Raw genomic sequence first — 23,410 nt, 5'->3', positions numbered from 1 at the left:
ATTTTGGAAGGTGACTATTCAACGTAAAAGGCGTGTGGCTTATACTTTTTCAGAAGTTCTCAAACTTCATCCTTTCGGATATGTCTGTTGAAAAATAAAAGATTAATTAAATCCAAAATTAATTATTGAATTCAATTATTAGAACCCGATTTTGAAGAGAACAATTTGGTAACGACCTGTCGTGCAAAGTCTCTAGCATCTCGATCTTCAAGAGAACAAATTCGAATACTTGCTATAGAAGGAAACATAAGTTGCTAAAGGTGTAATGAATGCCTCCAAGTTTGCATCTTACAGCACAGAAATCGTCGATCCCGATCAGTTTACAGGTCAAAATTTGGAAAATTATACAAATGACCAAGGTAAATGTTTGATGAGAACTACAATGTTTATCCAAAGCAGTCAATGAAAGTCGAAAACTAGAACACGATAATCATTAACGAGAAACAACCTTGAAGGATTCTACAAGACCGAGAAGCCATAATTCAAAGCTGACAACTCAAGCAACGGGAGGGCGGAGAACATGGTCCTGTGAGGTATCAACTGCAGCCGGTGGCATGAACTGCCACATGGACATTCCAGGGTATCCGACGAAGGGCATCATTTTCCCGCCAACAACTTGGCCCGGGGCAGAAAACGGAGTTGGAATTGCAGCAGGGTGAGGCAAGAAGCTTGGTTGAGTACCCAACGCTTTCATTTGCCGCTCAATGTTTTCTTTCTCTGCTTTGAGCCTCTGCTTCTCATCACGAAGTTCATTTTTCTCAGCCTACACAAAAGCATCCACTCAGCCATCCAAGCAGTTAAAGTGAACAAAGCTTCTCACACGAACTGCATATTCATATATACCTTAAAATAAATAAAAGGTAAACTGAAGGACAAAGCCACACATACCTTCAATTCATTTACTGTCTCCTGCAGATTCGCTCTTGACTCCTTTAGTTGTTGGGCTTCCCCGCGTAACTGAGTTACCATTCGAATAGCATCACCCAGTATTGCAACCTTGTCAGTTTTGGGTGGCCTTTCAGGTTCAAGGATAGAACTCAATTCCACAAACCTTAAAGTAACACAAAAAAAGTCAAAACGAAAAAGACAGTGAGAGAGAAACAGAGAAACAGAGAAACAGAGAGATCATTAAGCATTAGAGAACTAGAGAACTAGAGCATGCCTGTCATTCAGTCTATCCCGCCGCATTTTCTCTCTACATGCTTTAGAACCAGACACATTGCATGATCCAGTCCTCGCCCTGCGATGGAAACAATGTGTAATTCAATCATGATAAAGCAGAAGGATAAATACATAGCAAAATTATTCTGAACAAGTTCAAAAACAAGTCCAAAAACCTATGAACTCCAAACAGGCTAGTACTTAATTATCTGTTGAACAAGTGAAGAAGAATAAGACTGAGTAAACATACCGTTTCCGCAACCCAGTTTCCTTCATGCTATCTGGATTTCCAAACGAGTCATCAAATTCCACGCTGCGAAAATAGCAACACGAAAATGAATTCGTCCTCGAAACAAAGGTAAGTTGATCTTGGTCAACATGTACAGCCAGAAAATGATCAAAGGGAACACTTTCAACACAATGTCTAAGCACATTACTCATCAAATTCCGCCATCCTCTCCGGACTCTTCGGAGTAAATTCAACTAAATGGTCAAAGCACATTTACTATAACATCAATCAATTTCATAACCCAAAACGGCCAGCATTTCTCATAATTTGGAATAAAAATAAAACAAAATTAAGCAGTTAATAACAAATATTAGACTCGCAAAACTCCCTCCAGTCCATTATTATAAAAGGGCAACCTCAAGCCAACAAAGCTTGCGTTGTGCGAGGGTGGGTGAACGTTATGCTGCCTTACCCTTGCTTTGCTGTTTCCACGACTCGAACCTATGACCTTCCTATTAGCAGTTCATTATTATCTTATCATAAATCATCAATTAAGTCCTCAAATATTATTATATTACCGCTCGCTCATCAAACCAAAATTAAAAATTAAAAAGAAAATCCGGAATTAATAAACAAAATTGAAAATTGACACTTCGAATAAACCAGTAATAAAATAAATTGAATAATCTCCACAGCAACATTGACACCCAAATCACATTCAACAGCAGGGAAAATCCAATTGCAGCAAAAAAATGAACTTTATTGCAAAAAATGTGAAGACGGTACCCGGGGGCGGTGGGACCGGCAAATGAATGATCCGGCCAAGAGAAACCGGGCGGGTCAAGAGAGGGAAGAATGTCGTCAATCACACCATAATCGAAGACCCAGTTGGGATTTTGCGGCGGCGAACCCATGTTTTAACGCTTGCCGGAAATTCCGAATTTCCGGCGGTGAACCCTCGCAGAAACAGCGCCGCCGTGGTGGGCCGGGAAACGCAATGGGAGGGAATATTCCGAAATTAATATTTTTTATTAAATAATTTTCTGAGTGAATTTTGGTCGATGGGATTTCGGTGGTAGGAAATATATATGTGGGAGGAAGAGAAAGGGGAAGAGATATTATTTTATTGCGAATTTATGGAAAAGCAAACAAAAATGGAGGTGGTGCTTCGCCATTGCACAGCCACCACGAAACGTGCTACTACAAAATTATTCGTTTTTTCGTTTTGCACCCCTTTATTTTGATTTATTTTATCTTTAGTCCTTTGTTCTTTGAGTTGGGCCTTGAATTCCAAACAAATGGGCCTTTTCTTTTGGATCCAATCCATGAAATCAACGAGCTTTGACGTTAATGGAGAACGATTCTCTTCCCTTTCTTTTTCCATTCCTTTTCCCCTCCTCCTATTTTATCGGTCACGGTTAAACCACAACAATATCTTATATTAATTTTTCATAAAAAGACAAAATAAAGAATTTGAGAGGAGGATATGGAAGGGAATGAAAAGAAAAAGAGAAAGAATCCTAATCCGATGTTAATAGGCCTTGTTTGACCGCTCGTACGAGGAAATACAGACCTGATTGTTTGGCGCAGTTATGCAATTAAGTTTTTCACATCCGTGTTATACGATTGAAGCCTGCTAATTTATCCGCCCAAAACTTATGTATTATTTAAGAAACGTTTACAAGCACAATTTACAACTTCTTCACACATTTATATGAATTTCCCACTGCACTCACAACCACAATTTACAACTTCTGGAGGTCAAAGATTACAACATCTTCCAAGCACAATCACTAGAGACAGAAAGAACAGAAGAAACAAAATTACAAAGCATAAAATGTTATAGCGACAAGTTTATCAACTGGAGCATCAGTAGGTTTTCGGTTTACGCCATCCGTACAGCAGCCAAAGAAAAAGCTTATCATCCATATCTGTGTTAAAACCATTCACAACCACTTATTTCACTACTTCAAACTGCATCATATCACACTGCTGCTAGTGCTACGCAACATCCACACGTTTGGACTGAAGGAAACCCTCAATCCTTTTCCTTATCTCTTCCGGATTGGCACCCACGAGCTTGTCAACCGTTGCACCGCCCCTTATCAGCGAAAACGTTGGCATCGCCTTTATCTCCAGTCGGGTCGCTACCTCCTATGAAAACAAAAGGGAGAGAGATATTTACATCCATATCGGCATCGCCATCATAAACAACATCAAAATCTTTAGAGAAAAGTTGCTGTAATAAGAGCTTTTAGTCCCTCTCTTTTGCTAGATTGCTAAAATTACTTGACAGGAAAGTCTTCAAACTTCCTTTTCTTCGCAGCGAAAAGGTTTGTAAACACACGAGTGAACGCTCCAAAAGAGGTTGATGTCAAGCCAAAAACTCAATTCAACAAGCAATATCCGAAAAATCACAAACAAAAACTCAAGCACTAATCGAACCCCTAAACAAAAATTCCCATGAATGCGAGTTTTTAGTCCTCTTCCATTACCATTTCTTTGAATCTTCTTTTGCACCAAAATGGTTTGTAAAACTCGTAAAGTTTGACATAACCTCAAACTAGATATCACTCGAAAACACCGGACCAAAAGGTCGGAATCTGGTCGAGTTCAGAAGATCAATTAAGTGTTGTTGAGTAACAGATTCAAGAAAGGCTTGAACAAACTCCTTCACAACATAAACCATCAACAAATGCAAACAGGGTTCTGGCATATAACTTTACCGGTTCGATAAATATATATATAACTATACATATACAGATTAGACATATGCTTGTTTGAAGAAATTAAGTTAATTACCTTAACCTCGTCGACATCAACGGTGAGAAACAGAACATCCGGATAATCTGAGGCAATTTCCTCGAAGAATGAGTTCATAGCCACCGAAGGCATGCACCACGAAGCAGTGAAATGTGTAATAATCTACAAACACATCCAACCAAAAACCAATTCAACAACGAACTCATAATTCCACAACTGTGATCAAATTAATCATGTTCACATGCAACAGCCAAGTCGGCTAGAGCGGTGTGCTGCTCTCGCGCAAATTCGAATCCTCATTTTTCAAATAGTTTAGATTAGATTAGAACAGCGCTCGAATTAAACGGAAATCAAGAGGGTTGAGGAGACGTACAGGACAGCCTTGGTTGGTGGCTTGGGAAACATACGAGTCCCAAGTCTCCACAGAGTCAACCTTCATGACTTTGGGCCTAGTTACCTGCTGCTCTTCTTGTAGTTGACCTGCCATCTTCCCCTTCCTTCTCTGCTTTCTGTTGCTTCTCTTGCTTGGCACGGTTGGCTCAGTTAGGTGGCCTTCTGTAGTTTGATTCGGATATCCGTGACTGTGTGTATAACTCTGGAATTCTGATGCTGCTAATACCACTTTATTCTTATTTTTTGTCACGGTTTGAAAACAACGGGCTAGATAGTTTAGTTTTATCAAAAAGGAGGAGAAAAGAGATTAGGATAGATATGAATGTTTTTGGACCCACCACCGTTATATAATGCAAACTATGGTATGATGATTTTGCACCTTTACCCTCATTGGTAAGTTGACAAATTTTTTACAATTAAAATATATTAATTGTATCAATTTATAGTGTTAGACGGGAAATTCAAACTTAGTGCGCATGGGAAAAAAAAAAATTTAATTTTACTGACATGACTAAATCTGTATGTTTGTCAAATAAATAAAAGACAATAAATAGTGAAAACTAAAAAAAAATTAGGGTACTTTTTCGGCTATTTATTGTGAGGATGTGAAGATTGTTTCTCATCAAAAAGCCAAGTAAAGTCAACGGCTTATAAAGAGTTGTGCTAGTATCTCTATAGCAAATCAATTTTAGAATGTAACATCAACTACTTTTATAGTATTCGAAATGCACGTGAAACCGAACAACACGTGAGTAGACATAAAAAGATGTAAAAATGGTTCCATATCAAAGAGTTAATGAAGTCTCAATGCACTCAACTACCTTATAAAGGTAAAATAGGACACGTGGTGTTCTAGACTCATACAACCGACCCAATTAGAGAGATTAAGATTTGTTGTTATTGTATTCAGCTAACAAAGGAATATGCCAATCATTACATGTGATAAGTGTTGATCCAATAAGGAACATTTTCTCATACAGCAATAAATCAAGTTACTGAAACAATAAATATATATATTGTCATAACTTATAAGCATAGAAAACAACGTACTGATCTCTCAGTACACGATACAAATCTACAAGTGCAAATTTTGTAGTACCTTAAAGCACAAGATCTACAAAACACACCCTTTCCCACATACAGACGACAGCAACCAACCTCCAAACAGAAAAGATGACAAAGCTAGCCGTAACTTAAGCGATTATCTGCAGGTTTCATGGAGGTTTGCCTCCGAGGAATCCCAATTTCACAAGCATTGACCCTAGCAGCAAATCGAAGTGAGCAGAGGGATTCCCCAACCGAAGAGGAATCCGGGGAGATGTTAACAACCATCAATGTTTTCGAATCTCCTCCCAAACAAGGCTGTTTATACATTAAACGAGATGTCATCCAACAATGTAACTACTACAATTCTTCAAGAACAAAGCAAGCTGCCATAATGGTAAAAATAATCAAAGATTACTATACCTGTAGAAGATATGTCAGTTTGGAGTTCCTAAAAGGAACATGGTCCTCCTTTTTCGCCAAAGCAAATATGACGTCGCTCAATGATGAGAGACTTTTGTTAATGGCCTGGTTGTTAATGTCATATTGTTAGCTAACCAATATAAAACTTGACAATATATTTACATCTATTCGGGAAAGAAGATTGGAGATTTTCAAGAAGAAAAGAACCTGAGTCTCCTTCAAACGCTCTCCAGTTGCACCGCTCCTTGATAGTCTTTCACTACCGGCAAGGTCAATAAGATTTAAGACCCCCTGGACTTGTTGTTCCGTGTTCTACCAAGGTAAGAAAGCATGTCAGTAATCAAACTTAAAAAGCGAATGAAAGATTGGTAAGGAAGAACAATAACATCACATCAGCGCAAAACAAACCTCATTAATCCCAGATATACGCAAGGTAAACACAAAATGGCTTCTCGAAGATTGCTCATTCATATGAGTCTTGCCTACAGACCTAAGAAATAGCATTCAAGAATGAACAGCCACATCAGATTTGATGTTTTGAAAACTTGACAGTAACATTGCTAAGTGCAGCCTTTCATATGAAAGTGACTCAAAATGAACTAACATATATGAAATATCACGACCGATTCGAATACTTTTGATGCATACCTGCTCTGTGCAGCCTGTTGTAAAAGAGATGAAATTTGGTTTATGTTGCAAACATCAACAATCGTTAGGTCAGAAACATATGTGTTTCCATTTGCATCATGCTTTATCGTGTACTGCTTTCCGCAAACACCATTTTCTATCTTTGACAAGTCTGCACTGCTTGAACGACCAGTGCATAACAAGTCACGAATGTTCTCATTGTATATTTCAAGCATCGAGGCCTGCACATATTTTTTAAAGGACATTATAATTTGCAAACCTAAACAAACAAAAAACAAGTTATAGTACCTGCATTTTGTATTTCCAACCCTGGGCCTGAAGAGCTTGACTCGTTTGGAATATTTGCTCGAGGGAACGAGGTATTAAACCTTTTTGCTCTGGAGCATCTGGCCTGCCCATCATAGTATAAGTTTTTCCGGAACCTGTTTGACCATACGCAAATATGCAGACCTGAAAAAAATAATCAATATTTATTTTAGTGCATGCATTTGCCTGTATGAAAGGTAAAAGAATTCACCAAAGAAATTGGAAGCAGTTCTAATTCTAAAAACATAATCCATAAAATACTTAAAAGGGGAGAGAAAAACGATCAGCACATAACCAAAATACACAAAATATTAAACACTGGCAGCTAATTCCTAAGGGCAAAAGTTATCTCGATTATGGACTCGGAAACCAAAATAATGGGAAGAAAAAGTGTTACGGTTTAAGGTGCCAAAAAAAAAATTTCAGTCCAATGAACATTTAATTCCTTTAAAAACACATGAACAAGATTCAACTTATACCTTGTAGCCATCAAGTGCACTTTGTACAAGTTGCGATATTTCGACAAAAACATCTTGTTGGGAAGTCTCGTGGTGAAACACTTTGTCAAATGTGAAATTAAATTTTTGGCCTGCAAACATTTATAGTGGAATTAGATTAAAATAACTAAGTAAAGTGGTGTACACTTATATTTTAAACTAATTAAAGTAAAAAATTATTAGACATGCCCATACCACTCTGTACCAAGTCGAGGCCTCTGCCAAGAGATTCTGTTCCCGTAGGATAAGAAACTACAGGGGCGTCTGTTGCATTGGCATCGTCAGGTAGCAATGGACGCACTCGACAGAACACCCTAATATTACCTTTTAATTCCTATTAAAGAAAAAGATTAGTACCCTGAAATCTTATTAACTCTATAACATGTTAAGCATAGTAAAATTACCAGAATAGTGTTATGTAACTTTTTCCTTAACTTCTCTCCTTCCAGTATTTGCAGCTCTGATTCAGCCAGACGATTTTGTAACTCCTGTACGATTCTCTTATGTTCTTCAAATTCCGTCAATGTTTCTGAAGCGGATTGACTGACCATCTAAGAGAAAGTAAACAGTAGATGTTAACTTATAAATTGACAGGTATAAGCAACATTTTAAAACCCCAACTGAATTCATATCACCTTCAATTTATCATTTGCAGCATTTAGCTCATGCCTTAATGTATCTATCTCCTGTTTCTGAGATGAATCTCTTTCCTAAAAAAGCATGCCCACAATATTAAAAAGTTGATACAGCGGGAAATCATGAAATAAAATAAAAAAACTAAAACAAAATAAAGAATCTAATATGAACCTCCAAGGCTTTTGATTTTCTCATCAATCTATCTAACTCTTCACACGACATCTCAGTGTTTTCCTTGTACTTCACCACTTGATCCCTCAAATCTTGAATCTCTCTTGCATGGCGATCACGGTCATCTCTAACTTGTTGCAGTTCCCCACGAAGGCATTTGATTTCATTATCTAATAATTCCTTCTGCTTTAATGTTTCGTCCAGTGAGGCCTACACGCAAATCATTTACATACAGTAAAAAGGCGTGTTATATTCTTGGATTTCAGGTAAATAAATGGGTCATTTCCCAAGAAAACCGTCTCTCAGTTGACAAAAAAATTGAACTAGGATATATATAGGGTGGTGAAAGGTGACAAAAAAGTATATATCATCAACGCAAGGATTGCTGCACAGATACGTACTGTTACTTTAGTCAACTCATCTTGCAACGCCTTATTGTGAACCCTCAAATTGCTAAGCGTCTCCAGAACTGTCCTTTTCTCATCTTCAACTCGTTTGAGAGACTCGGTGGCAGTTTCAAGATCTTTTTGGAGTTTGCTATTGTACTGTTGTAGACTCTTGTTGTACTCTTGTGCTCGATTATATAAATCCTGATACGATGAAACCTGCAGCGGCACAATTTTAGAAACATTACCGAATGCAAATTTTGATAAACCGGAGGGGAATTCGGAAAAGAATAGGTAATATGCAGAAGGAAGAGAAAATTTTGACTGTATTACCTTCTTGTCTGCAACTAATTTCTCCTCCCGCACTATTTCAAGCTTCTGTGAGAGAGAAGCTTGCAACTTCTCAGCAGCATCCCTTGCCTCCTTTTCACTTCTGTGACTAGCAATCGCATCCTGAATGTCAAACAAAAGGATGAAAATAAAAATGCGAAGAAAAGACCCAAGAACAAAAAAACCAAAAGTGGGAATGACAATGATATCACAAAAATTAGTGTGCAACTGCATGACTGGAAACCTTACCAACTTCTCTGATTCTTCTTTCGCAAGTTTCTCTTCTAAAGTAGCTATATTTTCCCTCAGCTTTGAATTTACGGCATTGAGCTCGTCGACCTTGTTTTTCATCTCCACCTCTTAAAAATAAACAAATTGAACACATATTACAAATCTGTTCCTTTGAACAAAATCTCTTAAATATCATAACCACATAGGTTCACTTGTAACAAAAGCACGATACTACTTGACAAATGACTTGAGATTTCCATCTGAAAACTCCATAATACTTAATATACCACCACACATAAGCAATTCATTGGTTAGTTACGAAGTTATGCCACTCCAACAGACAATGGCATGAATAAAGAATAAAGAAATACCTGTATCCGTGCATTTTTTTTCTGCGGAAGCCAATGCATTCCGTAGTTTTTCCTCCTCGAGAATATGGCCTTCCTCAACTTCCTGCAACCATTTGATGCATAGCTTCAGCCTCTTACTATAATCAGCTAACTGCTCAGCTTTCCCCTGCCATATGACCAGATAAAAAAACGTTACAAAAAAAAAAAAAAACAAACACATCAATTCAGATTTCAAAACAAGCACACAAGAAAGCCCTATTTATTAAAACAATAGGGGTGAGAAATAAACCTTATGATCAAATTTCTTCACTTTTAACTTCTCAATCAACAACGCCTCGACTTCTTCCTTCGTAAACTCAACATTGGCACACTCTGATCCCTCCACACTGCCTATATCGCTTGTACCTGCTGCGTCTTGCTTAACAACAGCGAGTGGTGGTCGTTGGCGGCCTATACTACTCGGTACCTCCGGTTTTCTTGTTTCGATTCTCCGCCGCTTGTCTAAGGGAACTTCATCAAGACTACTCTTTTTCTACACAAAACAAAAAACTCACCATTACAATCCCCCATCTGAAACCTTTATTTACACAATCCTACATAACCATTAATTTTCAACCAACCCCAAAAGTCATTTCATACATTTTTCTTCCATTCTGAACCCAAAACAACAAAATCATCACCCACCGAATTAAACAAACAAAATTAAAACTGAAAATTTTAATTCTTTTATTCTCACTTACAGAAAACGGGCTCCGAGGAGCCCTGTTTTGGTTGCGAGACGCCATTAATCAGGTTCCGCTTCTGAGCTGCCGATCTGGTGGAGCCGACGGTCGGATATAAGGGTGTGACGTTGAATTTGCAGAGTTGATTGGTGAAATCGAATTGGGGATTTGGCGGAAGATAGGGCTCGAGAGTTGGAGAAGAGTGTCTGAGAGAAAAAGGAGAGAGAGACAGAGAGTGAAAATTTGAAATTGGATCTGGCGGTACAAAACATTAACACGCTCTTCCAAAAGGACGTTGGTGATTATATGGGCCGGGCCGGGCCGGTTTATGCGGGTTTCAAAGGGCCAAGTTACTTAATGAATTACGGTTTTAAAAGCCCGATCAATTGCATTATGACACTTGGTCATCCAGGTCATGTTCTCATCACACTAAAATACTATTCATCTCCTAATACCGTTCCTAAATCATCCCTAACTCTACATTTGTTTGTGGTTAATGGTATAGAACCCGGTTCCCAATATCCTAAGCCTAGGGATCAAATCATCTGGATTGTTGAAATTAGATCAAAAAGCTACAAATATGAGGCCCCTTTAAAGTTATAATAATTGTAACCGTTTGATCAAATTTCAACGCCCCGGATTAAATGATCCCTAGACTTAGGATATTGGGATCCGAAGAGGATCCAGGTTCAATGGTATAAAGTCAAAAATGCCACCAAATAATTGAAATTTGTAAAGCAGATAAGCAACACCAAAAGACTAAACAAAAGAGAAATAACAGACTAAAAAGTACGAAGAACCGCATTTTCACCTGTCATGTATTGTAATTTTGGACCCTTTTGGATGCTATTCCATACAGTACAGAGACTAGAACTTAGAAGGCTTCAATCGGGAGAGGAATTTAAGGAAGTTGCATTCGAATATCGCTATTTGAAAACTAAAATGAAACGAAGCATTTTCATTAATTATTTAATATTTTTTTTCCTTTTTCTTGTTCGAATTGGATTTAGTATTCTGACATAAAACCTAGATTTGCATCGCTAGTAATTCATTGAATGGAATTTCAAATTTCATTAATTCTGGAAGACATTTAAATTTGGATTTAACACATAAATGGCAAATTCATCTATAACTTATTTGGTATAGGACTATACACTATATGAGATTTTGACAAAAAATTGAACTTGAAAGTAGATGGACATGATGATTCCTCTTAATTAATTTATTTTTGTTCAGAGTTTTAAAGAACTTTCATACAATGAGTATGTCGTTGTGGCAGTATCTAAAGTCCATTACGCATTGACATATGAAAACTCTAACGCATGAGTACAAGTGAGTTGGCAAACGTCATAATCACAGTGTAGGTGAATTTCTCTTAAAATTTTCATTAATCAGAATTCAATATGACACTATGTAAGGCGCTCTCGTTATTATGATTTAAACGAAGTCGAGTTTAATGCCTTTGTGAATTTTAACTTTTAGATGCTAAAAAAATTTCTCTCATACCGCCAAGTTTCCAAATAAAATATAGACAATGTTTCATTTTAATCTTTCAACTTGAAATGAATGGTATTATGTAGCTAGAAAGACTAATAACATCATTGTGATAATCTCAAGGAGTCCACGTATCAGAATGACAGAGTACTAGTTGGAACATTATCCAGCTTGTCAAATAGAAAATGCAACGAGGAACACTTGTCAAATCCCAATTGGCTAATAAACATATCCAATTTATCCAACAAGAAAATGGCAGATAAGGTCCTTGCCCAAGACCACTCTACATCGCATAAGCATAGAACAAAACATATGATTTCTACATTTCTGCCACTGAAAACTGATAATTGTTAAAAAAACAAATAAAAAGTTAAGGAGGTTAAGAAAATGGCACAAGCTATGGCTTCAATGGCTGGCCTGCACGGTTCCTCCCAGGCAGTTTTGGAGGGCAGCCTCCACCTAAGCAGCTCATCACGCTTGAACACGGTCAGCAGCACCGGCAGGGTAGCCGTGGCGAGGTACGGGCTCACCATTAGAGCCCAGCAAGTGCCTTCAGAGCCCGAAACTAGTCGTAGGGCCGTGCTTGGTCTCGTCGCAGTTGGTCTGGCCTCCGGGTCATTTGTCCAAGCTGTGCTTGCCGAGGCTAAGCCCATCAAAGTCGGTCCTCCTCCACCTCCCTCCGGCGGATTGCGTAAGACCCTCACTCTTGACCTTGTCGCTATTTTCAGTCTTAGCATGGCAATTGCATTAGAATACTAAAACATAATATAGAAACCTGTTACATGGAAAATGTACAATGTTTTAGGACTCGTTTGAGACTGTTTCTGTAGAAGCACTTTTGCTCATAAGCGTTGTTTTTATTAGAAACACAAAATTTCAAATGCTTATTTCAAAAGCACTATTTTGATTGCAGAATTAAACATTGGAATTGGATTTGCAACACATCATGTTTAGTTTGATCTGAATCATTGAGAATATGAAGTGCATGAATTGTTTATTGGGTGCGTTGATGAACTCATGAAGGTGAATTTGTTTTTGTTGTGGCAGCTGGAACCCTAAACTCGGATGAGGCAAGAGACCTTGACCTGCCGTTGAAGGAGAGGTTCTTCCTCCAACCGCTCACTCCGGCTCAGGCTGCCGCGCGGGCGAAGGAGTCAGCCAAGGAAATTGTAGCTGTCAAGGAGTTCATTGACAAAAAGGCATGGCCCTACGTCCAGAACGATCTTCGTCTCAGAGCCTCGTATCTCCGTTATGACCTGAAGACCGTCATTTCTGCCAAACCTAAGGGCGAGAAGGAGCCCCTCAAGGAACTCGCTGGAAAGCTCTTCAAAGACATTGACGGCGTAAGTTCACCATGTCACATACACGTCTTTTACTTGACATAGATTTTGGTTTGTATTGATTCATGTAATTTTGTTTTGTGTCTGGGGACAGTTGGACCATGCAGCGAAGATCAAGAGCACCCCGGAAGCAGAGAAGTACTACGCCGCGACCGTATCTTCCCTCAGTGATGTTCTTGCAAAGCTTGGTTAAACCCTAAAAGGGATTAATGTGTTTGATGTATAAGGCTTTTTAAGAGCTTTGTTTGACTGTTTGTGAGATCAAATTGTTCGGATGCTATTTGGGGGAAATCTAGTGATATTTAAATGTCGTTATTTCTGCATAAAAATCGTGAACATATTCTTTTGTTTTCCACATAGAAAGATGCAGTGAAAACACTGGTGTAACAAAAAAGGTTCAAAATTCTTTAGATGAACATAAAGTTTCTAACAGCAAAAGACGTTAAGGGCTCCCTCTGCTATATCAGCAACCGCTAGACGGTCACCCCCAAAGGTAAAACGAAACTTGTTTCAACTCTGATAGGATCCCTCCCAGAAAAGTACTCGTGATTAAACATTCACTCCACAAATCAAGAGAATGAACTTCTACGTACAAATCGTGTCCATCTGTTAAACTTTCGGGGTAAATACAAAACCCCTCCTTCGCTGTATCTGCATGAACAAAATTCTGCTTGATCCACCACCAGTTTGCCCTGTTTTAACAAATTCTGGTTTGGAAGATCACAAACACATGTCGCTTCATTACACTCACGAGTGAGTGAACTAAAAACAGCATCTATTTGTACGACATGTTCATGTTCAGAAGACACATTTTTTTGCATCGATGTAGCAATTGGCATATCTAAAAGGTTCAAGCTCAAATTGCTCTTCAAAGACACCACAGGCAGCCACAACAAAATCGAGTGATAGTATCAAAGGGAAGCTCTGGTAATTGTTGCTTCGGCACCTCTTCTTCTTCGGTAGCAACACATTGTCCCATTGTATTGGACATGGGATTAATTCAAAGCTCGAATGACAAAACAAAATTAACAAATCCAAATCAGAATTAGAAAAAAAGTACGAAGGAGACCCTCGGTTACTATTACGCTAGTCATGAATTCAAATACACAGTTTTGATGTGAACTAGAGAAAATTCAACCACTCCCACAAGTTTTGGTCACCAAAACATTAAGAGCTTCTAGCTATGTTTCCACATGACGCGACAAATTCGAGAAAATATGTTTTGCAATTTTGCCACTCTAGTTTTTTTAACATATAGATGCGCAAAATTTAAAATATTCGACAATATTGAATACTCCGCCACTTCAAGTGTATGAAGACAAAACGTTGCAGCTTATGTAACTAAAAGGTTTCAAACTGCTCCTAAAGAGTAACAAAGCAAGATTGTCTAAGATGAACATGAAGTAAACAAGATTCTATAAGATGACATCGTCTCGCTTTCTGTTTTCATTCCCTTCAAACTCATCAGGCTTGGCATATATACAGTAAACTTTCTATCCCCAACCTGTGTTTTCATGATCAACTTCTCAATGTTCTCCAATTTCATCATATATGAAACTTTCATCTCCAACATGAAACTTGATTATATTTATATCACGATGAACCATGGCAATAACGACCTGATCCTTCCAAAGTGGGTTGTCCTTTAAAATTTTCAGGGGAATGATGATCTTGGTTCCACTCCATTTGTGCTCTTTATAGTCTTCTAACAGAAAGACATGAAGGGCTCCCTCTGGTACATCAGAAACCGCTAGACAGTCATAGAAAAAACGGAACTCGTTGCAAATCTGAGAAAACTCTTTCGGGCGAAGTAGTAGTGGTGAAGCATTCACTCCACAAATCAAGAGAAGGAACTTCTAGGTACAAATCATGTCCAATCTGTTAGAATTTCAGGTAAATGAACAATCCCTCCATCCTTATCTGAAGTGAAAAATGTTGTTCCACCACCATTCTGTCATGTTCCAAAAAGTTTTGGTTTGGTTGTTTCAAGGATCTCTATTTGTCATCCTTCCCTACCGTTAGAACTTCAAATCCTAAGTGCATTGCCTCTCAATTGAGAGAATGAACACATACCACTTTACATTCATGAGTGAGTGAATTGAAAATGATGTCCATTTGTACGACACTCTCATGTGCATCGGGCAAGTAAAGTACTTGGCGGGTTGCAGGATTTCTGATCCGACAAACTTGAGAAGAACCACTCTTCTCCAGAAACAAGCCAGCATAATGGCTTTCAATGTTGAAATTATAATCCGTAGGAAGCCACTCGTAACAGGCCAGGCTCTCATGTTTTGTGATAAACTCATAGTCCTGACCAATCAACAAACACCATAACTTGCACACACTTGAACCTAACCAAAGACTCTAAATTCCAGCTCAAAATCTCAACGATAATCTCAAAGGGAAGCTCCGATGCTTCTGGTCGCACCACTCGTTTACTGTATCAGAAAGTTAACTGAAGTCATCTTCAGAGGGTATAAATCTTTATTTTATCAGTGGAAGAGGTTGATGGGAAACAAAATTATTGAAAGAACAAGACCCTTTGGGATTCAATAATACTTGTTTGGAATAATTTGTATAAAAACCCTAGTGCTGAATTCCAGAAAGGTTCTGGAAAAATGTTCTAAAACCAAAACATACAACTTTCGAATCACCAAAATTCCATTTAAATGACTGAAAAGAAGAAAAGCAGAAAAAAAAAGTTGAGAGAGATGAATTTTACCGTGATCTAAATTCCATGATAACACCTTGGCCCGCAAGTTTTTTTTTGTCAAACTATAGGTTTTGTTATAGTAGATGTTAGATTAGCCACCGACGGGGTTCGAATCCATACCGTCATGCAAGGACTCAACTCCTTTCCACCACTTAATGTGGTAAAGTGTTGTGCCTTGGCCCGTTCGTTAGTGCGGAACCGAGATTCAGATTACAACCTCACCAAAATCACACACAGTTGAACAAAATAAAATACAAGAAATAAAGACACAGAGAAATTTACGAGGTTCGGCAAAAAACTGCCTATGTCCCCGGAGAGATATTGCTCTTCACTATGAGAATAACAGTACAAGTATACATGAGTTAAATCGACATAACCCAATCCCATATCCCTTGTACACCCACTCACAGAATTTTCCCAAGAGCCTCACTCTACCCCAAAAGTTCTTTCACTAGGATACTTTTCACTCTAGCTCTCTTGATTTTCTCTCAACCCATGTTCAACCTTTTCCATGGGAGAGCCGAATGCTCTTCCCCTTGGATGCTCTCTATCTCACTTCACAAAGGCATAACCAAATGCCTTAATATAAACAAAAGGCCCCGCCTTCTCTCTCTCCTCTTCTCTCTTTTGGCTCATCACACAAGGCCAATTCTTTGCCTTTGTAAAAGCCACAAATCAAGGGCTAGACATCATAATGATGTCCCCCTTTTTTTCTCTCCAAAACAAGGAAAGATGTTTTCTTTCTTTCTTTAGCCGAAAGGTATTTTGGAGGATAGTCCACTTGGCCACAAACTCCAACATAAAGGTCCCCAAGTTTACTATTTAGAGGTTTTTAGACAAGAAATTCTGGTAGGGGGACTCTCCTGTATATGTTTCACGACACTTAGGCTTGTAGGGTTGTTTTTAATTTAGCTAGAAAACTAAAATTTAGCAACTGGTACAACTAAATTAAAAGTCTTGTTTTTACTTCAAAAGTGCGTCGACGTTTAAGAAGTCCAAGGGAACATTTAAGGGTTTCTAGCTATGTTTCCACATGACATGACAAAACTCAGCAAAACATGTAATGTAATCTTGGCACAAGTGCTATGTTACAACAGGTGTGGCTAAAAAGTTCAAACTTCCCTTTGGAGAGCAGCATAAACTGTAACACAAACAATCTAAAAAGATGAACAGAAAGACGAGATTTTGCAAACAAGGAATCCATGTGGAGTGAAAGTACACATCATTGCTCTAGCCTTGTGCTCCTTTAATTTCTGGTGTCATTTCCTTGAGAGTCATGAGGGTTGACTTAAGTCGAGGTATTCGTTCCTTCAAGGATTCTAAATTGGCAAAAACCTTAGCAGTCTTTTTCTCAATATCATATGAAATAAGTTGTTCTCCGTTTAGAAACACGAGTTGATTTGAACGACCTTGTATAAGTACAAGTTTATCCGTCAAAATTGTGTCGTCGACCTCTAAATTTTTCAAGGGAAAGATGATCTTGTTTTGACTCCATTTGTGCTCTTTGAAGTCTACTAACACCAAGATGTGAAGGTCCCCCCCTACTATATCAGCAATGGCAGGACGATTATCCCAAAGAAAAGGCCAGAGATTCTCCAGATCTATGAAAGCTCCTTGAGGCAGAGTAGTAGTGGTGAGACGTTCACTCCACAGATCAAGAGAATGAATTTGTAAGCACAACTTACGTCCCTCGGTTATAATTTCGGGTAAGTGAAGAGCCCATTCAACCTTATCTGCCCCGCAACGAGATTGTTTCAGCACCGGTTTGCCTCGTCCCAGCCAATTCTTGTTTTGTTTGTGCAAAGGTCTCCACATTTCATCCTTTCCGATTGTTATCACTTCAATACCTACCTGTTCCCGTGCCGTATCCAAATAGACACGGAACACTTTACACTCACCAGTGAGTGAATTCAAACCGAGGTCCATTAATTCTTTGGAACCCTCGTCGTGTGCATCAGGCAAGTAGAGCACTTTGCAGGTCGCAGGATTTCTAATGCGGCAAACTTGAGATGTTGTGCTCTTCTCCAAGGACAAGCCAGAACAGTAACCTTTGAGCTCAAACTTTTTATCACTAACAGTGACAATCGATTTGTTTTCCCATTCGCAATGATAATAAGGTGAGAGGATGCAACGGGACCGATCGGTATGCTTTGCAATGAACTTGTAGTCTTGAAGCAACAAAAACCATTGCTTGCACACGCACTTGAATCTCAACAAAGACAACACAGGAAGCCAACTCAAAATCTCACTGATAATTTCAAAAGGAAGCTCCGACGATACCTGTGTCGGCCTTTTTCTTCTTTGGTAGTAACACATCATTGTCGATCTCAATATATTTCAAGGACACTAGAAGAACACGAGCACGAGAGATTCAAAGCTAGAGTGACAGAGAACAAAGCCCAAATCAGAATTAGAACAAGAAGGTTAATATTAAGCTAGCTAGTCAATTGATATGCACAGAGTTTTGATATTTACGCAAGCCCTAGATTTGAAACCAAAACCCTAATTCCTAAGGTTTAAGAATAACCTAGCTTTAATCAAAGCCCTGGCTTTGAAACCAAAACCCTAATTCCTGAGGTTTAAGAATAACCTAGCTTTGATTCAAAGCCCTAGCTTCGAAACCAAAACCCTAATTCCTAAGGTAACAAAGCCCTAGCTTCGAAACCAAAACCCTAATTCCTAAGGTAACCTAGCTTTGAATTCAAAGCCCTAGCTTTGAATCAAAAGACCGTAAAGAAGAAGGGCTTAGAAAAAATAAGAAAAGAAATTACCTGAATTCCACAAATTTGACTTGAGGTTTGCATCCTCTATAATCTATAAGAATTTTGGAATGTCTTTCAAGCTGTATGTGAAAGACATATATGGGTCAGCGGGTCACTACCAATCATGCGGGATGTCGATACAATTAAACGTGAAATCATTTAATACAAGTTGTAATTATTTTGTAATTAAGATGGCCGATGTGGGACGACTTTCACATTATTCAACGCATACAAGGCTAATAGAATCAAGAAAGTGACGTCCAAATGATGAATATATAAGAGAAATATATGCACAAATAAAATTAACGAAATAAGAAATTCACTGTGAACGTAATTTCACAAACTTCTATAGGTTTTGGTGGACAAGATTAGATGTGGCAAATCAACACATTGAGTTGTTAATAAGTACCCATCAAGATCCATTTAATTTGATTTCATCTTACACCATCGTCACCACTACCAATCTCACATCTATATTACAGTAATATCAAATTAAACAAATTTTAACGAGTACCGATTAACAATCGAATGTGTTAATTTTGCCACCTATAGACAAGACTAATAGAACAAAGAAGGATAATTACTCGATTCACTGTTTATATTTGCCCCCTCCCAATCAATTCAAAACAAGCAGCAGCCATTAAAATAAGCTGCTATGTGGTAAATCAACTCTGTATTTTGATTTCTAGAAGATGCAAATTAATTCAACAACTGATTTAACTAATTAATCGCGTTTCGATATTGATCTTCGTGTAAAATAAATTTTTTTTAATATTTCGTTAAATTGTCAAGTGAATGATCACGTTATTATTTTTTAGAGGTATTTTTATCAAATCACCTTCTCTATTTCACGAAATATATTGACAGATTTTTTTCAAAAAAACTAAAATAATTTACAATAGAAAAAAATCAAAGACCATTGATATCGACTTTCATTGTTGAAGACCAAAGCGAGGATTTGTGTTACTCTCGGTAATCATTTTGACTAAAAGTATTTTCATAATATTGTTTGATGACTTCATCCAATCGAAGGGTCAGGAATAAAAGGTAACGGAGCAAATAAAAGGTCACTATATCGTTCACACACAGTGCTACTTTCCAAGGTGCTTGACATCCTCAACTTCCACGCGGTGACTTTTATTTGCCGTTTTCGCGCACACAAATTCCCCTAAAAGAAAAAGGTCAGTCTCTCAAGTGCCCGGTTCGAATCCCTAATTTCCCAAAAACCCTAAATCTCCATCTCTTCCCATGGCTCCCAAGCGCCCATCTCCGCTGGACGAACCCCCGGCAGCTTCTTCGGCGGAGGATGAGGAAGTCTCGTCGGAAGAAGAAGGGGAAGAGGAGGAATCCGGATCTGGGTCGGATTCCGAACCCGAAGAGCCACTGCCTCCGAAGATCTCGTCTTCCGCACCGGTTTCCGAGAAAAAGCCGCCATCCAAGAAACCGGACTCCTCCGCCGCCAATCCGAAGCCGGAGTCTTCATCCTCTGGTTCCGAGGCCGATTCCGATTCCGATGTGGATAAGGATTTGGTGGTGAAGCCGATTGCCTCGAAGCCAATGGAAGAGACGCCGAAGACAAAGAAGCCCAGATCAAGGCCCGCGGCTACTGCTACGCCGGTGGTGAAATCTGGGTCGAAACGGCCGAGCGAGACCGAGCCCAAGGATTCAAAGCGGCTCAAGAAGAAGGAACCGGACCAGCTCGAGGAGGAAGCGAAGAAGTCCAAGCTGTTCCAGAGGATTTGGAGCGATGAGGATGAGATAATTATCTTGAAAGGCATGGTTGATTACACCACCAAGAAAGGGGCGGACCCGTATTCCGATATGGGTGCCTTCCATGAATTTATCAAGAAATCGCTGAAGGTTGATGTGAACAAAAACCAATTGCAAGATAAGATTCGTCGGCTGAAGAAGAAGTATGCGACCAATGTGAAGAAGAAGAAGTTTAATCCTACTAAAGCTCATGACCAGAAGGTGTTTGACTTGTCCAAGAAGGTATGGGGTAGCAGCAGTAGCGGGGAAGGGTCGAGTGGTGTCAGCGGGCTGTCTGAACAGTCAAAGTCTAATGGGAAAGCTAGGAATACCAAGACTCTCGCTTCGATTAGAGCTGATAGTTTGAGCTCACCGGAGCCGCCAAAGGAGGCTGTGAAGGTGGATTTGGGTCTGAACCCGTGCTCTTCGGAAAGTTTGAGTGAGGTGATTGGGTTTGACAAGGGTTTCGGCGAGCTGGGGTTGCCGGAGGGTTTGGTGAAGCAGGGTTTGGAGTTGATTGGAGGGCCCAAGCGAGCTGAGTTGAAGGAGAAATGGAGGAAGCTGCATGTTGCTGAATTGGAGCTTTTTGTGAAGCGGTCCGAGTTAATGAGAGATCAGACGAAGGTGATTCTGGAGGCTTTAAATTCATCCGACCATTAGAATGTTGGATCAGGTATAGCAAGTCCAGATGCTTGTGTTGATGTCTAGAAAGACCATGTTTAAGGTTTTAGTAATTGTTAATTAAGAATTCTGTAGCATTTAGTTGCTAAGTTTGTCTATTAGATCTTTGCTCGGATAATGGCTGGCCATCGGTGTCTTCCTATGTGTTTATTTGAGGTTATTATTGTGGCAGAGTGCTGTCTTTTGTTTCCATCGAGTATCTATTATTCCGCTGTGTTATGTTGCTGTCTCTGATAATGTTAAGCAGGGTTACATAATGCTGCGGTGAATCAGTTATCTTGCTGAGTGTCGTTGAAATCTTAGGTACATTACTAATGTTGTGGTATTATTGGGTTTGTTAAATAGCTGCAATTGTTTTCGGTCACTATAATCGTAGCGTAGAAGGGAATGATCATTCAAAACACATTTTAATTCGCTAGATGCGCTTCATTGTCCTCATATTCACGGTTCAATCATTTGATTGGGTCTTTCGTATGATCTTCCCAGTAATCTTGTACTTGACATGCTTGGAGGTCTTACATTATCTCCAAAATGTTTGCACCAGCGGCCAGGCAGTGGAGCTGTTGATTCCATTTCTTGAATGCAGTCTTTGGTGGTGATGTGCATTGGTTGTGCGATGCTGATTTCCTGTTTGTGTTCTTATAACGCTGTTTTTAGTACCAAAGAAAAACCAAGGGCTGGCTGAGTTGGTGTCGTAAGGATTTATCCTGTGTCTTATGAGTTGTGTTTGGGATTCTTGGTTTGTAGAGTTTCACGAATCTTTTCGAATGCAAGTGATTAAAACCTTCTGGTCATGATTTGTATTGGGGCGACAATCTAATCTGTTATCTTGGTGGAGGAATGGGGAGTATGCATGCGCTGATTTTAGGGCGCGTCCAACTCCTGTCCAACCACTAAGGAGAAGGGGTGAGTTTAGTTTCATAATGGGCTAGCAATAATATGATTCAAATTTGTCATTTGCGAGAATCAAATTTAAGACTTCTCATTTATAAGTGAAGAAGAATATCATTAGACCGTAGTGTTAAGTGACGGAGACTTGACAAACTTAATTAAAACCAACCCTTCCTTCCACCAATAAACGATCTTTTGATTACAAATAAAGTAGTTTTTGAAAAAATGTCTTGAAATTTTTTTAATATGTTATAGCGTTATTTACAAAAATGTTACAGCAAATTTACGATGAGTAAGTAGACGTAATAGCACTCATTAACAAAAATGAGAAAATTTTAACGTCTAATAGACAGATAAGTAAGCGTAACAGCACTCGTCGACAAGAAAAACTCATCAGCTTCTTCATTCTTTTAATTTTGTTCTTGAATTAATATATATCGAAGCAAAACAAATTTGAAAGGCACATGGTCAAAATTGGTCAATTCATATTTAATCCCAGTGAAAATTTGTACTTCCCGCTCTACACAAATACAGAAGCACAACCGAACCGGCTGAATCCAAACATCACCATCCAACCGTCCAATTATTTTGAAACAAATGGCCACAGATTGCAATCCGCGTCACTCCCTCTCATTGGCTCTAATTCTCCATAAGCGGCGAACGCCCTATATAAACCTAGAAACTCCCCAAAACACTCATCCCGCTATTTCATAACTTCATTCACATCGCGAATAATTTGAGATTCTCTCTCTCTCTCTCTCTCTCTCTCTCTCTCTCTCTTCTCCGAATCCATGGCCGGAAGAGGAAAATCAATCGGCTCCGGCACCGCCAAGAAGGCCACGTCTCGGAGCAGCAAGGCCGGTCTCCAATTCCCCGTCGGCCGTATCGCCCGGTTCTTGAAAGCTGGCAAGTACGCCGAGCGTGTTGGCGCCGGCGCCCCTGTCTACCTCGCCGCTGTCCTTGAATACCTCGCCGCAGAGGTCAATTTCTCCACCTGAACCTTAATTGTTTCTCAATTTTGCATCTTTATCTTTTCTGCGATTTAAATTTTGATTTGTTGAATTAAAGTTTGATTTCTTTGAAAATTGGATTTTTAGGTTTTGGAATTGGCCGGAAACGCCGCACGTGACAACAAGAAGACGAGGATTGTGCCGAGGCACATCCAGCTGGCCGTCAGGAACGACGAGGAGCTCAGCAAGCTGCTCGGCGCCGTCACCATCGCCAACGGCGGTGTTATGCCCAACATCCACAACATGCTCCTCCCCAAGAAAACCGGCACCGGCAAATCTGGCCCCGCCGAAGACTAGAAATTGAGCTTCGATTAGTTCCCTTTTGTAAAAAAAGAGATGGCACAAATGCAAAAAATGGAAAGTAGTGTGGTTTAGAGAGGTTAGAAACTGAGCAATTTTTGGATTGCTTTCTGGTTTGATCAATTTAAAGAGATGAAATTATGGGTCGAATTTCTTGTTCGTTATATTCCATCTCCACTT

The 23,410-nt window shown here is 39.2% G+C and overlaps 7 protein-coding genes across 7 annotated transcripts; 3 read left to right on the top strand and 4 right to left on the bottom strand.

Moving 5' to 3' along the window:
* Positions 1–206: 206 nt before the first annotated feature.
* Positions 207–2,617, bottom strand: LOC137728084 (transcription factor ILR3). The gene is made up of 5 exons (XM_068466971.2): positions 2,177–2,617; positions 1,412–1,474; positions 1,163–1,240; positions 889–1,051; positions 207–763 (listed from the first exon to the last, which is right to left on the bottom strand). Exons 1-5 carry the CDS (start codon positions 2,302–2,304, stop codon positions 497–499), a joined length of 699 nt encoding a protein of 232 aa, XP_068323072.2. The 5' UTR covers positions 2,305–2,617; the 3' UTR covers positions 207–496.
* A 413-nt stretch (positions 2,618–3,030) lies between these two features.
* LOC137729786 (thioredoxin-like protein CXXS1) lies at positions 3,031–4,795 on the bottom strand. Its single transcript, XM_068468808.2, has 3 exons — positions 4,527–4,795; positions 4,193–4,315; positions 3,031–3,544 (listed from the first exon to the last, which is right to left on the bottom strand). The coding sequence occupies exons 1-3, from the start codon at positions 4,638–4,640 to the stop codon at positions 3,392–3,394; spliced, it is 390 nt and encodes a 129-aa protein (XP_068324909.2). The 5' UTR covers positions 4,641–4,795; the 3' UTR covers positions 3,031–3,391.
* Positions 4,796–5,470: 675 nt separating this feature from the next.
* ATK1 (kinesin 1) lies at positions 5,471–10,613 on the bottom strand. Its single transcript, XM_068468819.2, has 17 exons — positions 10,309–10,613; positions 9,858–10,100; positions 9,590–9,734; positions 9,237–9,346; positions 8,991–9,110; positions 8,673–8,876; positions 8,272–8,481; positions 8,100–8,174; positions 7,869–8,015; positions 7,660–7,798; positions 7,447–7,556; positions 6,950–7,111; positions 6,662–6,882; positions 6,422–6,503; positions 6,221–6,325; positions 6,014–6,118; positions 5,471–5,908 (listed from the first exon to the last, which is right to left on the bottom strand). Exons 1-17 carry the CDS (start codon positions 10,351–10,353, stop codon positions 5,729–5,731), a joined length of 2,403 nt encoding a protein of 800 aa, XP_068324920.2. The 5' UTR covers positions 10,354–10,613; the 3' UTR covers positions 5,471–5,728.
* Positions 10,614–12,079: 1,466 nt separating this feature from the next.
* LOC137727241 (oxygen-evolving enhancer protein 3, chloroplastic) lies at positions 12,080–13,453 on the top strand. The gene is made up of 3 exons (XM_068466099.2): positions 12,080–12,475; positions 12,832–13,127; positions 13,219–13,453. The coding sequence occupies exons 1-3, from the start codon at positions 12,172–12,174 to the stop codon at positions 13,315–13,317; spliced, it is 699 nt and encodes a 232-aa protein (XP_068322200.1). The 5' UTR covers positions 12,080–12,171; the 3' UTR covers positions 13,318–13,453.
* A 3,432-nt stretch (positions 13,454–16,885) lies between these two features.
* On the bottom strand, positions 16,886–18,732 carry LOC137727391 (putative F-box protein At1g47790). The gene is made up of 2 exons (XM_068466259.2): positions 18,609–18,732; positions 16,886–18,214 (listed from the first exon to the last, which is right to left on the bottom strand). The coding sequence occupies exon 2, from the start codon at positions 18,154–18,156 to the stop codon at positions 17,068–17,070; it is 1,089 nt and encodes a 362-aa protein (XP_068322360.2). The 5' UTR covers positions 18,157–18,214; positions 18,609–18,732; the 3' UTR covers positions 16,886–17,067.
* A 941-nt stretch (positions 18,733–19,673) lies between these two features.
* LOC137727923 (putative transcription factor At4g00390) lies at positions 19,674–21,221 on the top strand. The gene has a single exon (XM_068466790.2). It carries the CDS (start codon positions 19,848–19,850, stop codon positions 21,006–21,008), a length of 1,161 nt encoding a protein of 386 aa, XP_068322891.2. The 5' UTR covers positions 19,674–19,847; the 3' UTR covers positions 21,009–21,221.
* Positions 21,222–22,619: 1,398 nt separating this feature from the next.
* Positions 22,620–23,380, top strand: LOC137728004 (histone H2A.6-like). The gene is made up of 2 exons (XM_068466880.2): positions 22,620–22,900; positions 23,018–23,380. The coding sequence occupies exons 1-2, from the start codon at positions 22,712–22,714 to the stop codon at positions 23,225–23,227; spliced, it is 399 nt and encodes a 132-aa protein (XP_068322981.1). The 5' UTR covers positions 22,620–22,711; the 3' UTR covers positions 23,228–23,380.
* The last annotated feature ends 30 nt before the right edge of the window (positions 23,381–23,410 follow it).

Source organism: Pyrus communis, chromosome 10, assembly GCF_041283825.1.
Source record: "Pyrus communis isolate YQ-2024b chromosome 10, ASM4128382v1, whole genome shotgun sequence".
NCBI classification, from domain to species: Eukaryota; Viridiplantae; Streptophyta; class Magnoliopsida; order Rosales; family Rosaceae; genus Pyrus; species Pyrus communis.
The sequence above is the reverse complement of the archived record's forward strand: the minus strand, read 5'-3'. Positions and strand labels throughout refer to the sequence as shown.

Coding starts and splice junctions, on each gene's coding strand:
- LOC137728084 (XM_068466971.2), bottom strand. CDS start 2,304: ATGGGTTCGCCGCCGCAAAATCCCAACTGGGTCTTCGATTATGGTGTG. Junction 1,241..1,411: donor GAAACTGGGTTGCGGAAACG/GTATGTTTACTC, acceptor TTTCCATCGCAG/GGCGAGGACTGGATCATGCA. Junction 1,052..1,162: donor CGGGATAGACTGAATGACAG/GCATGCTCTAGT, acceptor TGTTACTTTAAG/GTTTGTGGAATTGAGTTCTA.
- LOC137729786 (XM_068468808.2), bottom strand. CDS start 4,640: ATGGCAGGTCAACTACAAGAAGAGCAGCAGGTAACTAGGCCCAAAGTC. Junction 4,316..4,526: donor CCACCAACCAAGGCTGTCCT/GTACGTCTCCTC, acceptor ATGTGTTTGTAG/ATTATTACACATTTCACTGC. Junction 3,545..4,192: donor TTGATGTCGACGAGGTTAAG/GTAATTAACTTA, acceptor TTGTTTTCATAG/GAGGTAGCGACCCGACTGGA.
- ATK1 (XM_068468819.2), bottom strand. CDS start 10,353: ATGGCGTCTCGCAACCAAAACAGGGCTCCTCGGAGCCCGTTTTCT. Junction 8,482..8,672: donor ATGAGTTGACTAAAGTAACA/GTACGTATCTGT, acceptor ATTTGCGTGTAG/GCCTCACTGGACGAAACATT. Junction 6,119..6,220: donor AGCGTTTGAAGGAGACTCAG/GTTCTTTTCTTC, acceptor ATTAACAACCAG/GCCATTAACAAAAGTCTCTC.
- LOC137727241 (XM_068466099.2), top strand. CDS start 12,172: ATGGCACAAGCTATGGCTTCAATGGCTGGCCTGCACGGTTCCTCCCAG. Junction 12,476..12,831: donor ACCTCCCTCCGGCGGATTGC/GTAAGACCCTCA, acceptor TTGTTGTGGCAG/CTGGAACCCTAAACTCGGAT. Junction 13,128..13,218: donor TCTTCAAAGACATTGACGGC/GTAAGTTCACCA, acceptor GTCTGGGGACAG/TTGGACCATGCAGCGAAGAT.
- LOC137727391 (XM_068466259.2), bottom strand. CDS start 18,156: ATGATGTGTTACTACCAAAGAAGAAAAAGGCCGACACAGGTATCGTCG.
- LOC137727923 (XM_068466790.2), top strand. CDS start 19,848: ATGGCTCCCAAGCGCCCATCTCCGCTGGACGAACCCCCGGCAGCTTCT.
- LOC137728004 (XM_068466880.2), top strand. CDS start 22,712: ATGGCCGGAAGAGGAAAATCAATCGGCTCCGGCACCGCCAAGAAGGCC. Junction 22,901..23,017: donor TTGAATACCTCGCCGCAGAG/GTCAATTTCTCC, acceptor TTGGATTTTTAG/GTTTTGGAATTGGCCGGAAA.